This window comes from Neopsephotus bourkii, unplaced genomic scaffold, assembly GCF_033783945.1.
Source record: "Neopsephotus bourkii isolate Nb327-2 ecotype Australia unplaced genomic scaffold, CSIRO-AGI_Nbou_v1 NB_1760, whole genome shotgun sequence".
Taxonomy (NCBI): domain Eukaryota; kingdom Metazoa; phylum Chordata; class Aves; order Psittaciformes; family Psittacidae; genus Neopsephotus; species Neopsephotus bourkii.
The window spans coordinates 1709724-1723439 of record NW_026902234.1 but is presented as its reverse complement, the minus strand read 5'-3'; the positions used below and the strand labels follow the sequence as shown (position 1 = coordinate 1723439).

Sequence of the window (13716 nt, the reverse complement as noted above, 5' to 3'; positions counted from 1 at the left end):
GCTCTCACTGGGAAGCATCTAATTGGACTGAATTATTGTGTATTGTTGGCAAAAAGCAGGACAAACCCAGTTATCCTGGTGCCTAGGATCCTTGCAGTAACAGGAAACTGCTGAGGGAGGATACATCTGGATCATTCCAGCAAAAAGCCCAATGTTGGGGGGGGGGGGGCAACGGGGAGTGTTGCATAGGAGGTAATATAGATGAAAATCAAATTCTCTGACAATCCCAAATCTGCCAACACAAATCCAAAGTTCACTGGAGATATCAGCACATGAACAACATATACCAGATAAGCATTTAGAAAAGAAGCACCTTTTTAAATGGACCCATCTCCTCCTACTTATTTTCTCCAGATCTGTCTTTTTCATTATTTGCAACACGTTGTGAACTTGTAACCATCTCTGAGATGATAAAGTATCCCAGCTCTACAGGGCAGGTAAAATTCCATCACTTTTTTTTAATGCAAATATTTTGAAATGGGAAAGACATTCCTTCTTAGCCTTTTAAAGCAGATCATGAGACGTAATTACAGTAATTTTACTGCACAGCCACAAATACAAGCACATGGGAAGCTTGTATTTGGGCAGACATGCATGGCTGCTTAGCTAACAAGGGATGGAGGATTTGTAGATCCTCATCTATCAAACCCTGGATCAGTTCCAGCCCTGAATACAGGAGCAAAAACTGACAAATACATGTCAAAAAAGATAGTAGCCCGTAATATTTTTCTCAGAAGGTTATCTACTGTTTAATTACACACGGAGTTAGGAAACTCTGTCCTGTTCTTCATCTGAATCAGCCTGAAACCATCTTTCAGTGACTGAATTGTTCTTTTTCTTTTGTTGCCAGTAGTGCAAGAAATTCACCCTGATTTTAGATTTCTGTATGTGAGTATCTATACTCAGCACTTGAGTCACTCTCAGCTTTTTGTCAGTGAGCTAAATAAGTTGAGCTCCTAGTGTTTAAAATTATGACTTGTTTTCTAGTCCCTGGAGATACTTCTGACCCTCTTTTGAACTCTCTTCCCTTCTCCGTTCTGATTATTTCCTGATTATTTTCTCTCAGGTGTGAACAACCATGTACAAATAGCCATAAACAGTCAGACCAAAGATATATGTAGCCTATTGTCCTGCCTTTGGCAGCACTTACCACAGATGCCACTGGAGGATTAACTACACTGAAAATAAGGTGCTGTTTTCTTCACTGCTACCTGCTCCAGTATCCAAGTGATCTGCAGCTCACTGTGCTATGCACATAAGCTCTTAACATGAGTTTGGATTACTTCTTCCCATTTTTTGCTTGGCATTCCTGGTTGTATGGATCCAGGGACCACTTTGGCATGTTTCTTGCCATTGCAGGGCCTCAGAATTTCATGTTGACCTGTGAAGTTTTATAAGTCCTCCATGGAGCTGCAGCTTTCCAAGACAGCTTACTAGCTTTAGCAAACAAAACTCTCAGTCTCATGGAGCCAGTAAACGATCCTTCAAGCTAACCTCTTGTGCTTGACTCTCAAGTCCTTCTCTGAAAAGCCAATGTGTTGCCTCCTGCAAAGACTTCATTGAACTAGGATGTGACTTTTTCCAGAAGGAAACATTCTGCACCCCCAAGTTACAAGTTAAAGAGTTCAGAAGGTGAAATACTAGCTTTTGACTTCAGACTGCTTCCAGCTCTACCTGGTTTTCATCTCCTATTTGGGGAGTAAGTGTTGCCAGCTTTTCAGAGATTGTAGTACAATGGATTCCAGCCTACTGCAACCTGCCTGCAGTAATGTTACCTGAAAGCTTAAATGATCAAGGTGTTCTAGAAGTATGAGAGAACTACTTAAATTAAATAAAATATATTTAAACGTATAGTCAGCTCCTGGATTTTTTGAGACTAACTGCAGAGAAGGCTTAAAAAAATATAGCATTGACTGGCTTTCTAAAAGAAAACTGATATTCACGTATAATAGCATAATTACGCCAGGTATCAGGGCATTAAAAATAGCAGCAACTTTACAGAGAAAGGAAGGAGTTGGCAGTACTGCCACCACCTTTATTTCCTAGAGCTTTCAAATGAATGTGAGAGAAATCTTACCCCATTCACATCTCCAGGTCTGCAGGTGTTTCCACACCACCACCCATTTGCTCCGGCACATGCAACCCCTCCACTCCTGCTCTCCTTCACGGATTCTCACCCCTGAATCCTGGGTCTGCTCCTCACAGGCACAAGCAGACACATTCCAGCTTCTTTTATGTACAAGCATTGCTGTATACATTGCTATATACAACCGCAAGAACGACCCCCTCATGCACAAGCACATATGCCAAAGTCAGTGCACACACCAGACACCACACTTGCATATGGTGACACTTAGTATTTTATCCTGGGGATGGGACAAGACACAGAGGGTCCCTGCTGTCCAGGCAGCTAAGATGATGAAGTCCTTTAGTGGGGAGGTTCAGTAAATGTCTTTTGAAGCTTGCTGGGGTTTAGGAGCTGCCAGCTAGGTGAGTACTTATCTGAGATGCTCTTTCCCAAATCGAGTGGTTGTGATGGATCTTATTTATACCTCCACTGTTCCAGCCTTTGACAAACCATCCCACACATCTCTTATATTTGAAAGCTTCAACCTAATATTTTTTGAGCTGGGCATATGGGACCATGATTGTATCATCTTTATTTACTTTTCTCCATTCACTCTCACTCCTCCATTCTTCTCTCTCCCCACCATTTATCATTTAAGGATCCACTAAAATATTACACAGTGGTTTTTACTCATCACCATTTTTTCCTCGTTTGTCAACAGATGCTTACCCTAATTCTGAGGTGATCTATGTGTGGACTAATAGCACCACAACGTCTGTGGTTGTGGCCGAAGATGGCTCACGACTTAATCAGTACCACCTGATGGGACAAACTGTAGGAACTGAAAACATCAGTACCAGTACAGGTAGGGAGAATATATCCATCCCATGGTTGCTGATAGCTGGAGCGGGAGTGGAGATCACAGCCTCCAGTTATTTTGTAAGGAGACTAGGGAAGCATCTGCGTGACATGGGGTGTGCAGGAGATCCTGAGCAAGTTCCTGGAGCTGAATGCAGAAAGGGTTGTGTGTTGGCTCTTAGGTACATCACAAAGATGTCACTGAAGATGTATCCAAGGTCCTGCTATTTAACAGGCTGCAGAAGCTGCACACAGCTTCTGGTGCTCGCCTTTGCTGAGGCTGCCAGTGCTATTGCTGGTTTATTTCCCTGTGGGAACAACCATCCCAGAAGGCAAACACCACCCACACATTTGATCCGTTTCAGTCATCGCTTTAAAATGATTTGCCTGATGAAACCACATGGGGAGGGAGCAGAGGGTGGCTGGGGGCTGTGGCATGGCTCTGCAGCGTGTCCAGAGGACCACATGGCTGGAGAGGAGGTGCAAGCCCTGAGGATTCCCATTTCCTCCCAGGCTGCAAGCGGAGGCGCCAGATGTGGCAGCATTAGGGAGGCAAAGAAGATTTAATCCCAGGCCGCACACCCACGTGAGCCAGCCCCCCTTCTACCCCCCTCCCCCCCCCCCTGCTTCTTAAGGCTCCCACGCAAGGGCAGCCCTGGGCATGCATTGGTGGGGGGACTCCCGGAGGGGTTGAGTCCAGGCCAGGCATCACATGGACTCAGCAGGACTGGGGCTTAACCAGGTTATACAATGCACTCGTCTGCAGAGCATTAGTGGCCTCCAGCGGGTTGGGGAACAAAATAGCCTGCCATCAAGGGAAGGGGGCTTTCCACTGCTGCTGGTTGTGTGGGGCTTGGGGTGGGTAAAGGGGGCAAACTGCAGCCACATGACCGGGAGCAATTCCTGCTGGCAAAGTATGATGGAGTCTTTTGGTGATATACTGTGTCCCTGATGAAAAATGACAGGCTCTGAGCCAAATGCAGGATTGTAAAGGACAAAGTATAGCTTGAGTTAGGAACCTACTGCTGTCCACAGGAAACTTAGATGTGGAAAAGGTACACATACACTTCCACACAAAATTACCTGGACCTAAACATGAAGCTTCCTGCTCAAGCTATCCAAACACAGCAAATAAAGAGGGTGCAACGGAGCTTGCCACTTGGTCTCCAGACAGGACACAAAGTGAGGGAAGGCTTGCCTCAGGCAACACAGGGGAGCCACTGAACACAACCACTGTCCCCATCCTATAGAGCTTCACCCTCTCCCTCTCCCATTTCAGGAGACACAAAGCTGTTGCAAAGCAGAGATACCTAAAATCAAGAGAAGCATATAGAGAGGCACTGCTGCAGGAAAAGCACGAGTCTGTGATCTCCCATTAAAAAGCAAAGACACTTTTTTCCTTACCAGTTTACCATCATAGCCGCATTGTTTTCTGCAATGAATGGTAGCTCCCCTCTTGCCTTCATTGTTGCCAAGAAAAAGATCCAGAGGATGTACTGAGGCATCTCCTACAGCTCGCTCTACTCCTCAGAGCAAGAAAACCATCCAGACCGGGCAGTGAGTGCTCCAGTGTGCCAGCTCCAGGCCACCTCCAGTTTGCAGCTCTGTCTGTGAAAGATCCTTGTACTCCTAAGCCCAAGGAAAGAGGGTAGTCTTTAGACAAATCCCAAAGTTTCTGCCCTGTACCGACCTCCCTCCTATATCTTAAGATTTAGGCTAATAAATGCTTGGTTTCCAACATCAAGGTTTTATATTTATGTCCCAGGTTACATCTGGGCTGGCTGGATTCTGATTGCAGGGTGGATCACAAAGAGCAGGACACAGATTGTAACCAGGGATTAGCAAAATACAAAAATCCGATTTTGCACAGGGAAAGCATCAGTCAGCCATGGATTTTCTGGACTTCATCAGGCTTGTAGGAGGCCGGTAATCAGGGTTACTTATGAAGGCATTTCTTCCTTCTATTGAATTGCTGAATGCGAAAAAGGAAAAAAAAAGCTACTGCACAATCCAAGTGCTTGGATCTTTTGTGGGGTTTTGGCGCACAAGTCAAACTGCACAGCCTGTGCAGTTGCATAGGCAAAATGTTTGTGTATATCATAGGACATTTATGCTCACCTTTCTAGCAGACTTTCTTTTTAATGGAAACGCTGGACCTGCCTCAAACCCTTGAGGTTTGTAGGCGAGCTGCTAAGTTTGGCTGTCTTCTCAGAAAAAATAACTCTGGCACTCCCAATTCATCAGCCAGTCTTGAAATTGAGAATATTTTAACCATGCCACAGAAAATAGCTTTGACATGCGCCACTTCTTTGGGGTTGTGGTGTTTTCGGTGCTAACATACCCAAACATCATTCCCCCAAAAGAGAAGATATTTGACTGCTCACACTGCTTCCAACATCTGTTATGTCCCAGTGGTACAAGTGCTGAAAAGAGTCAGATAAGGGATTTGGGTCCAAGAGGATCTTGCTGCCTTCTGCAAATGGTTGCCCAGTTCTGTTCCCAACATCCAGAATCTCTCATTGCTAACTTAGGATCTGCAGTGCCACAAAACAAAACAAAAACCCACTCTTTTATCTTCTGCCAGCTGGAGCCTGAGCTCTAAAATATCCAAAGCCTAAATAATAAAAGAAGCATTCAACGCTTCATTTTGCACAAAGTAATTCTGAATTCTCCTTGAGATGAATCTTTTCCTAACATCACTCTGTAAAGGACACAGGCATTTTTCATGGGCCAAAATATTCTGGATACCAACATGATCAGGGATGCGGTGTCACAGACCTAATGTCAGGTCCCCACAGACCTAATGTCAGGTTCCTACCAGAATAGCTTTTGATACACCTGAGTCCAGGTATATCCAGTAAAAAAACAAGCCTGGGGGCTGGTCCAGCCCTATTAAAATACTCTATTGAATCCCAGCATAATGGTGATAGAAGAATGCATATAAGATCCTGGAGAATTTGATGGAAAACCCAGAACTCCATCATCTAGATACTGGAAAAAAAATAAATACTGTAGCAGCTATTAAAGCATAAAAACCGCCTTAAGACCAGCAGCAGCACAGTAGCGTAGCTCTGAAGAAATGCAGCCATTCCAGATCTAGGGCTTTTCATCGGTGCTAAATCTGTTATTAAAATTGTTTCGTGCAGTGATGAGTGGGCCCCATCAGGAACAGGATTCTCTTTTAAGTGCTACATAAACCTATAACAAAAATTAGCTGTTGCTCAAGAAAGCATATGGTCTAAGAATAAGCAGTGGCCTTGCAGAAGTAAAAGGGAGCTTTGCCACTCTAGCAGAGCCACTGTCTTGTTCTGTATAAATAAAAGGCCAAGTCAGGCAGCTTTTATCTTTACTTTAAGCAAGTAAAGGGCATTAAAAACCAAGCTATGGGGTTTTCTTAAGCCGTAAGTCTGCTGGAGGAAGTATTCCTGGTGTAAGCATTTTTGAAAGGGACAGCATGGGAAGCTGGAGAAGATATGGGTTGGAAGAAGAGCAAAATCAAGATGATAGCATCATTTCAGTGGTGTCAAGAGGTTTGATAGGTTAAAGAAAACGGTAAGTTAAGAATCATCTGTGGAGTACCATCAAAATGCAGGCATTTATTTTCTGCATTTTAAAAAGAAAAAAAAAAAAAAGGTCCTGTTGCTCTGCTGAAGCTGTGTAGATTTGTTTTCATTCCAGCTCCAGAAGCATAGTGTCAAAATCAGTAATACACATTGTCACTCCTTAGCGAGCAAGCAAACTGTGACTCAAACATATCCCAATGCAGCAGCAACTCAGATTACAAAGACCCTGCTGCTGGTGACATATTTTATGGGTAATCCACAAAATAAATGCTTCTAAAGAGCAAGCAGGGTTCCTCCTGAGACTATAATGTGTTCAGCATCCCTGGTTCAATATTACACTAAATGGAAGGGAATTAGATGTCACTTCACAGGGATTTTCTCCTCAGTTTCACAGCATTCTCTGTCCATCTCCACATCCCTCTTCAGGGAACCATTTCATGAGAAAATCAGACTCCAGAAGACAGTTACAAAGATTGAGGCAGACTGTTGGGTAAGACATTTCTGTCGTATTCCAGTCTTTCTGTCTAAAATTCTGAGCGTGAAGGTCTGTAAACTTCATCCAGAATAACAGAGCTCCCCTAGCATAACATATTAGTGCAGCTATACCTGCAAAAGTCCTTTCACTGTAGACCTGTTCTCTGCTAATTAGCCATATTGTCACTTAGAAATAATCTGCCAAATGTAACTGCTTAGCAAAGCTGGCTGCAGCTCAACTCAGGCTATTCACTCAAGGCAGAATCAGTCTGTTATATATTTTTCTTTTGTGGCCGGTCTATTGAGACTAACAGTCAAGTCTTCCAACAGAGACTGTAGCTATATTTGTTTTGTTCTTGGAGAACAATATATATTTCAGATCAGGAATTACTCTGGTTCATCAGTACCCAGATGAATGATGCATGCTTTTACATTATTTTGATCTGGGGATCTGTTAGGGCTTGAAGGGGCTGGTTGTTTTTTCCTCTTACTTTTTGGTTTAATTTTTCCTCTATTGTAGCCTGTTTTTAGCTGGCAAGATTTTGGCTTTGGGGAGCAGTTACCATCAATGAATAGCCTTCAGTAACAACTATGTTTTTCCAGGAACAGTCCGAAAGAACCAGTTAAGTTTTGATTTTTTCTGAAACATTACGGAAGGTGACAGCTGGTCTGTCAATTTTCGAGTGCATGTTTTTAGGCTTTTATTGAGATTCAGGGGACCTGACAAAAGACAGGTAAAGGCAGTGCTGTGAATTTGTCATATAAAAACAGCCATGCAATTTAGCAATTCTGTGGCAGCTTTCAGTGAATTCTCTATGCAGGCAGTACAATATTCATTGCACAAGTGAACAAGACATGCCACAATGGCTCTCCAGAAACAGATTTATCTTTCCAAGGGTTAAGGTGTACCAAATTCTAGGAAAACTGCATGCACTAGAGGAATATTCTTGCAATCTGATGGGTTTGGGTACTCAGATCAGTAAGACAGGCCAGGATCCACGTGCAAAGCTGCAATTTTCTCAGCACTGACACTGGGACAGACAGGTGGTCCCTGAAGTGTGGTACAGGAGTGTCTGGGCCCATTCTCATTTTTGAAAACTGATGGCTGGCAGTAACAGTTGCCCTAATGAGGTTAAGTCTCTAAGTCATGCTGCTAAATTAGGTTTCTGAAAGTAGATGGCTTTAATCATTACTCTGCCAAGACCGTTTGTAGGACTGAGTCAAAACCAGGCAGGACTGACGGAGTGACATCACCCAAGATTTTTTAAGCCTGGGAACATCAAGACATCCCAGGTATATAAAAGAACTTCAGCTTTTCAGTGCAGTAGGAGTAGTCAGTTATTGTCTTCTGCTTTTAGGGACTGTATATGAAGACCAGCAGTATGTAGCAGCATTTCTGTCTCAAGTCCTGGTTTTCCACATAACAGAAACCAAAACATTTTTCATGCAATTAAGAATGGCTGGATGGCATCCTCAAATAGGGCTGGGGTGGAGATGGCCTGCTGAAATCCCTAAATTGATAATCCATTATTTTACCCACATGCATGTTTTTCTCCTTCTAGGCGAATATACTATTATGACAGCCCATTTTCATCTGAAAAGAAAGATTGGTTATTTTGTTATCCAGACGTACCTTCCTTGCATTATGACTGTGATCTTATCGCAAGTGTCATTTTGGTTAAACAGAGAATCTGTCCCTGCTAGGACTGTCTTTGGTGAGTATCCCACTTTCTCCCAGCACAGCGGAAGTATTGGTCTGGCTTGTGGAAGTGACTTGCTGTAATAAAACCACAATGCATTAATGCTTATTTCTGCTTGAAGTGTTCCCTTGTTCTCTTCCAATTTAAACTTGAAATACATTTAAAAACACTGTCTTTGCTTTTTTGGTAAATTTATGACAGATACTCATCAAGAATCAATATATGAACGTTAAGGACAGAAGGCAAAAGAATGAGATTGGTGTGATTTGGGGGCAGGGAAAGGGGGTTCCACTTGCGGAAAACACAGGATGGTTTAGAACAAAAAAACAGTACATATTATCATATTTAGTGTATACTCTAGCTAAGCATTTGAGACAGATTTCACTTCAAGACATTTTGTTTATCTCTGTTTTAAGATGTTTATCTGTGAAAACCATGTAGAGGTTAATTAGTGATAATTATCTCTATTACCATCAAACAAATTAATATGATTTTGCATTTCCACACATATATTTACTACAGAAGTTGTCATGAAAGAAATTCTTCAGGCTCTCTTAAATTACTTGATTTATCACTAAAAGATTGCAGAAAATAAACAGTCTTCAGTGAAGGCTGATGAAGTATAAAATTTTCACTAGATGGAAAATGAGGGGAGTGGGAACAGTTTATTATGTAAAACTTCAATCATCTGTTCTTAAGTAATTCTTCTGTGCAAAACTACTGAAATCAGTTGGCAGCTTTGATCAAAAAATCAGTTCAGCAAGCTGTATGGGGAGAATACAGGTTCCAGCATCTCTTTACTGACCGGTGGTATCCATTCCAGGTTCACAAAGAATGTAACTTCAGAGTTTAATTTTGTCATATTGGGGGAATCCTTCCACGGATTAAAGCAGTGGCAGCTCTGTCATTTACTGGCCTATGGGAAAGGAGATACAGACAAGGAAATCAGTAACAGCCAACAATTTCATACATACAATCTCCATGTAAGAAAATAGAATCAGTAATCCCACTTTATTCTGACACTTACTGCTAAATGGGTTACTCATTGATTTTATTATGTACCGCTGATTGAGGGACACTCTGTACATACCGTGCAACAGTGCACAGGGATAGAAGACCAGTAAGGTTTTCTGTTGTGTAACAGCTGGGTTTATCTTAAGCTACAAATGCTTATTTAAATACACTGCAACTAGAGATAACCAGAATACCACACAAGTAAACACCTGAGGGTGGAGGCTTTCACATTTTCTTGAATAGCAAATATCTGACTCTTTTGGACCATAATATGCAAACACTGACTGACTTCCTGTGGCTTTCTTAGGTATCCTGCTGAACTGGGGTCTGCTCGTAGCTCAGTAGGGATCTTGTAAGGGCTACCAAACTGATATCTTTCTTTTTTCTTTTATTTACAGGAGTAACAACAGTCCTCACCATGACCACCTTAAGTATCAGTGCCCGTAATTCATTGCCAAAAGTGGCCTACGCTACTGCAATGGACTGGTTTATAGCTGTCTGCTATGCCTTTGTATTTTCTGCATTGATTGAATTTGCAACAGTCAACTATTTCACCAAGAGGAGTTGGGCATGGGATGGCAAAAAAGCCCTGGAAGCTGCTAAAATCAAGGTGCTTACCTTACATTTTTCAAATATCTAGAATAAAAAGCAGGTACTTAGCATAGTTCAAATAACTGAATTGATCATTTTCAGCTTCTTCATATAAAAGGTATTTAATTACCCTTGCAACCTGATCCATTCTCTGATTCTATGAAATATATCTCTGCAGAGCACTCTCTGTGCACTCTCCCACATAAATGACAAAGCTCACATTGAGCTCCATGAGTCAGGGTCCCACCACAGAATCCCCAGTGAAAAAGACAAAAGAGCAGTTCTGTGAAAACACAAACTTTCGAGTTCCATGCTGAAATTATAATTTTGGAATAGGACTGACTCTTAGCAAATGATCTAGAGAGAGCGAGTACCTGCAGGCATCCCAAAAGAACAATACAAAGAGGGCAAGCTGGCAGTGGCACTGAGCCCTTCACCACACTCCTTGCTGCAGCCAGGAGGGTGAGGTTCACATCTTGGCAGCTGCCTGTGGGGCAGCTACCTCTGCAGGTGCAGGACCATATCACCCTGAGAAAAGAAGCTGCTGGTGCACACACCAGCTGGGATCCGGATCTGGACGGTCACCGTCAGCTTTCTGTGGCATCAGGGAAAGTTTAACCTGAGTAAGGCTATAAAATCAGGGCAGAAACAGCTGTTCAGTAGTCGGAATAGTCAAGAGATCTGTTAATATGATTGATTATGGCACTTAGATCTTTTTGGGTTAGTATCTTGAGAGTGTTTCCACTTTTTGTTCCTGTGGTCTAACATTTTGTTCTTTACACTGCAGAAAAGGTTGGGAAGTAAATCAACCAATACTTACACCACTGGGAAGCTGACCCCTGCACCAAACATGCCAAAGGACTCAGCCCCATCTGTCATCTCAAACACTGTATCTGCTTCAGTGAAGTCCACAGAAGAAAAACCTGCTGAAAGCAAAAAGACTTACAACAGCATCAGTAAGATTGACAAAATGTCACGGATAATTTTTCCAGTGCTGTTTGGAACTTTTAACTTGGTTTACTGGGCCACTTATTTGAATAGGGAGCCTGTTATTAAAGGTGCCAATTCTCCAAAATAAACTGAAGGACTCTAAAGCCACATGTGAGCCATACTTACAAAGCAGATGCTACCAAGGAAAATTTGAGATCCAGACAACTTTCTACATTTGGGCAATATACTTCAGGAAGTTTTTTGCATGTTTAATAATATGTACAAATAATATTGCCTTGATTGTTTCTACATGTAACCTCAGATGTTTCAGAGATGGTTATATTACTTACAGCAACAGATCTTTATAAAAGATCAGAAGACATTGAACATGGCTTCTTTGCTGCTGAGTATCTTGCATTGATAGTTTACAAATAAATAAGTTATATTTTTTAACTGTTCAAGTGTACTACATATCGTGGTTTTTATACTTCAGATGTACAGTCATACAAATATAGGCTTAACCTATATTTTACAGAAGAGCTCCACTATTGTCATCTGATAAGTTACTGAGTAACGCCACTTGTAAATGTGCCAAATTATTAAATGTAGGGCTATGTCTGAGCACCTTTACTGGTGATAGGTAGTGCATTACTCCACAGATAAAACTGCTCAGCCCAATTTTCATTGGAAGTTAACACACTGCAGTAAATCCTGATGGGGCTATGCTGATTTTCACTGCTTGATCCTCCAGCTTGCAGTGAAGTAACATGGGGAGCAGGATGCTAAACTTGTGTAAATAAAGGTGGTGGAATCTTGCCTTTAAAAGAAAACACGAAGTTTGTTTGGATTTTGCATTCCAAGGAATTTTCTTGGATGATTCTCGGTATTTATTCCAAAAATTAGAGATATATTGCATGAAATTAACATAGATTAGGAACTTACTTGTGCAAATAAAACTTTTAACAAAAGCAGTAGACATTTTTATTAGAGTGAAGTAAATGATCTTTGGACATTTTCCCAAGAAGAAGATTGCGTTATATTAGCAGAGATAAACAATAAAGAATTACAGGAATTCTACAATAATTATTGCTTGTTTCCCACAGTGAAAACCAATCAGCCAACACTAAGAAGTGTGATCAAAAAGATGTGCTTCATGACAGCAAGGTGTTTCAGTGACAATATTGACAGAAAGGTCTTTGTACTGTCCATCTGAAACTTTTCTATAAAACGCCTTGCTGCTGCCAATGTGTTTTGCTTTCACAATGAATGAGAAAATGCAATCTGAGTTTTCAGCTCTTTCCTCCTTGGCATCCTTTCCTTGTTCCAGAAGCTTTTGTAATTTAATCTTAATGTTTAAATAAAAAATGCATTCAATATTTGATTGCAAAATGTCTTTTTTATACTGGTTATCTTTTTACAGAGACCGAAAAATTATGACAAGAGCAAGGGAATTAATTTGAAAACACACATGCACACACCTGGTCACATTGGTGAGAATGATGTGTCCTCAGTGTTGCCCAGAAAGGTATATACCGAGTGATGACACTGAGTTGAGATGTTTCAGAATTAGGTGCTATCTAGCTTTGGAGCATCAGCCCCGTGTTCTGTCTGGGATGGAGATGAGAGCTCATGCTTCACTTTGAGGTGAGAATATGGTCTAAGACTGGGAAGCTGTCTGGGCTTCTTGTGTGTCTTCTTTTCCATCTCCTTCATTCTTAAACACTGCCAAGAAAAAAATCTCACACACCCACTCCTTTTTGCTGCTTTTTGTTTGATGCTTTGGGATTAGAAATTTGCAAGGAGGGAATGAGCAAACAGCTGTGTGGTTCTGAGTTACCATCTGGGCTTAAACCACAACGGTTCTTTGTGGCACCCAACATGGCACCAATCAGGAGGTAAACCCCATAGGCTGAGATAAGGGTAATTTAATAATTGAAATTAAGTAAACTATAGTAATAATAGACATAATAACAACAATAAAGATACTGATACTAATAATAGAGAACAACAAAATAGAAATGAAAGCTCAGAAAAACACAAGGGATGCACAGTAGAATCGCTCATCACCTGCTGATCAATGGCCATCCTGTTCCTGAGCAGCAAAATGGGGGCTGTCAGGAATAGGAAACATAACAATCCTTCTTAGTTTGGATTTGCACACCTGGAAAACTTTACTCCTAAGCACTCCACATGGGTGCACATTCCTCCTGTGGCAAGGCAAAGTAACCACAAAGTGGGTGGCATGGTAGGGTCTTGTTAATCACTGAGTGAGACTGCCTGCTGCCCTAACCAAGAAAGTGAATCACAGTAAGTTGTTTTTCTCTTTCCTTAGACTTCCACAAAAAGCCTCCAATGTGAATTTTTTTTCATTACATGAAGGAGAAATTGAGCCATCTTCACAGGATCTTCTCCACAGCCATACCGTCTGCCCCTGAGGGTTTTCTGTTCTTTGCTTGATTTGTTTACGCCCAAGTCTGACTCTTACCCTAAATGGCTCAGCATCATTTTCTGGTCTCCA

At 41.7% G+C, this 13716-nt stretch overlaps 1 protein-coding gene across 4 annotated transcripts in view; it reads left to right on the top strand.

Annotated features, from left to right (window-relative positions):
• The window catches only part of GABRA5 (gamma-aminobutyric acid type A receptor subunit alpha5), a 56483-nt gene extending 43909 nt beyond the window's left edge, over positions 1 to 12574 (top strand). For all 4 annotated transcript variants that reach the window (XM_061377826.1, XM_061377828.1, XM_061377825.1 and 1 more), the window contains exons 7-10: positions 2790 to 2933; positions 8526 to 8678; positions 10076 to 10287; positions 11056 to 12574. In XM_061377826.1, coding sequence (XP_061233810.1) covers positions 2790 to 2933; positions 8526 to 8678; positions 10076 to 10287; positions 11056 to 11346 — 800 coding nt within the window. In that variant the 3' untranslated portion in view covers positions 11347 to 12574. The remainder of the gene's footprint in view (positions 1 to 2789; positions 2934 to 8525; positions 8679 to 10075; positions 10288 to 11055) is intronic.
• Positions 12575 to 13716: the final 1142 nt, after the last annotated feature.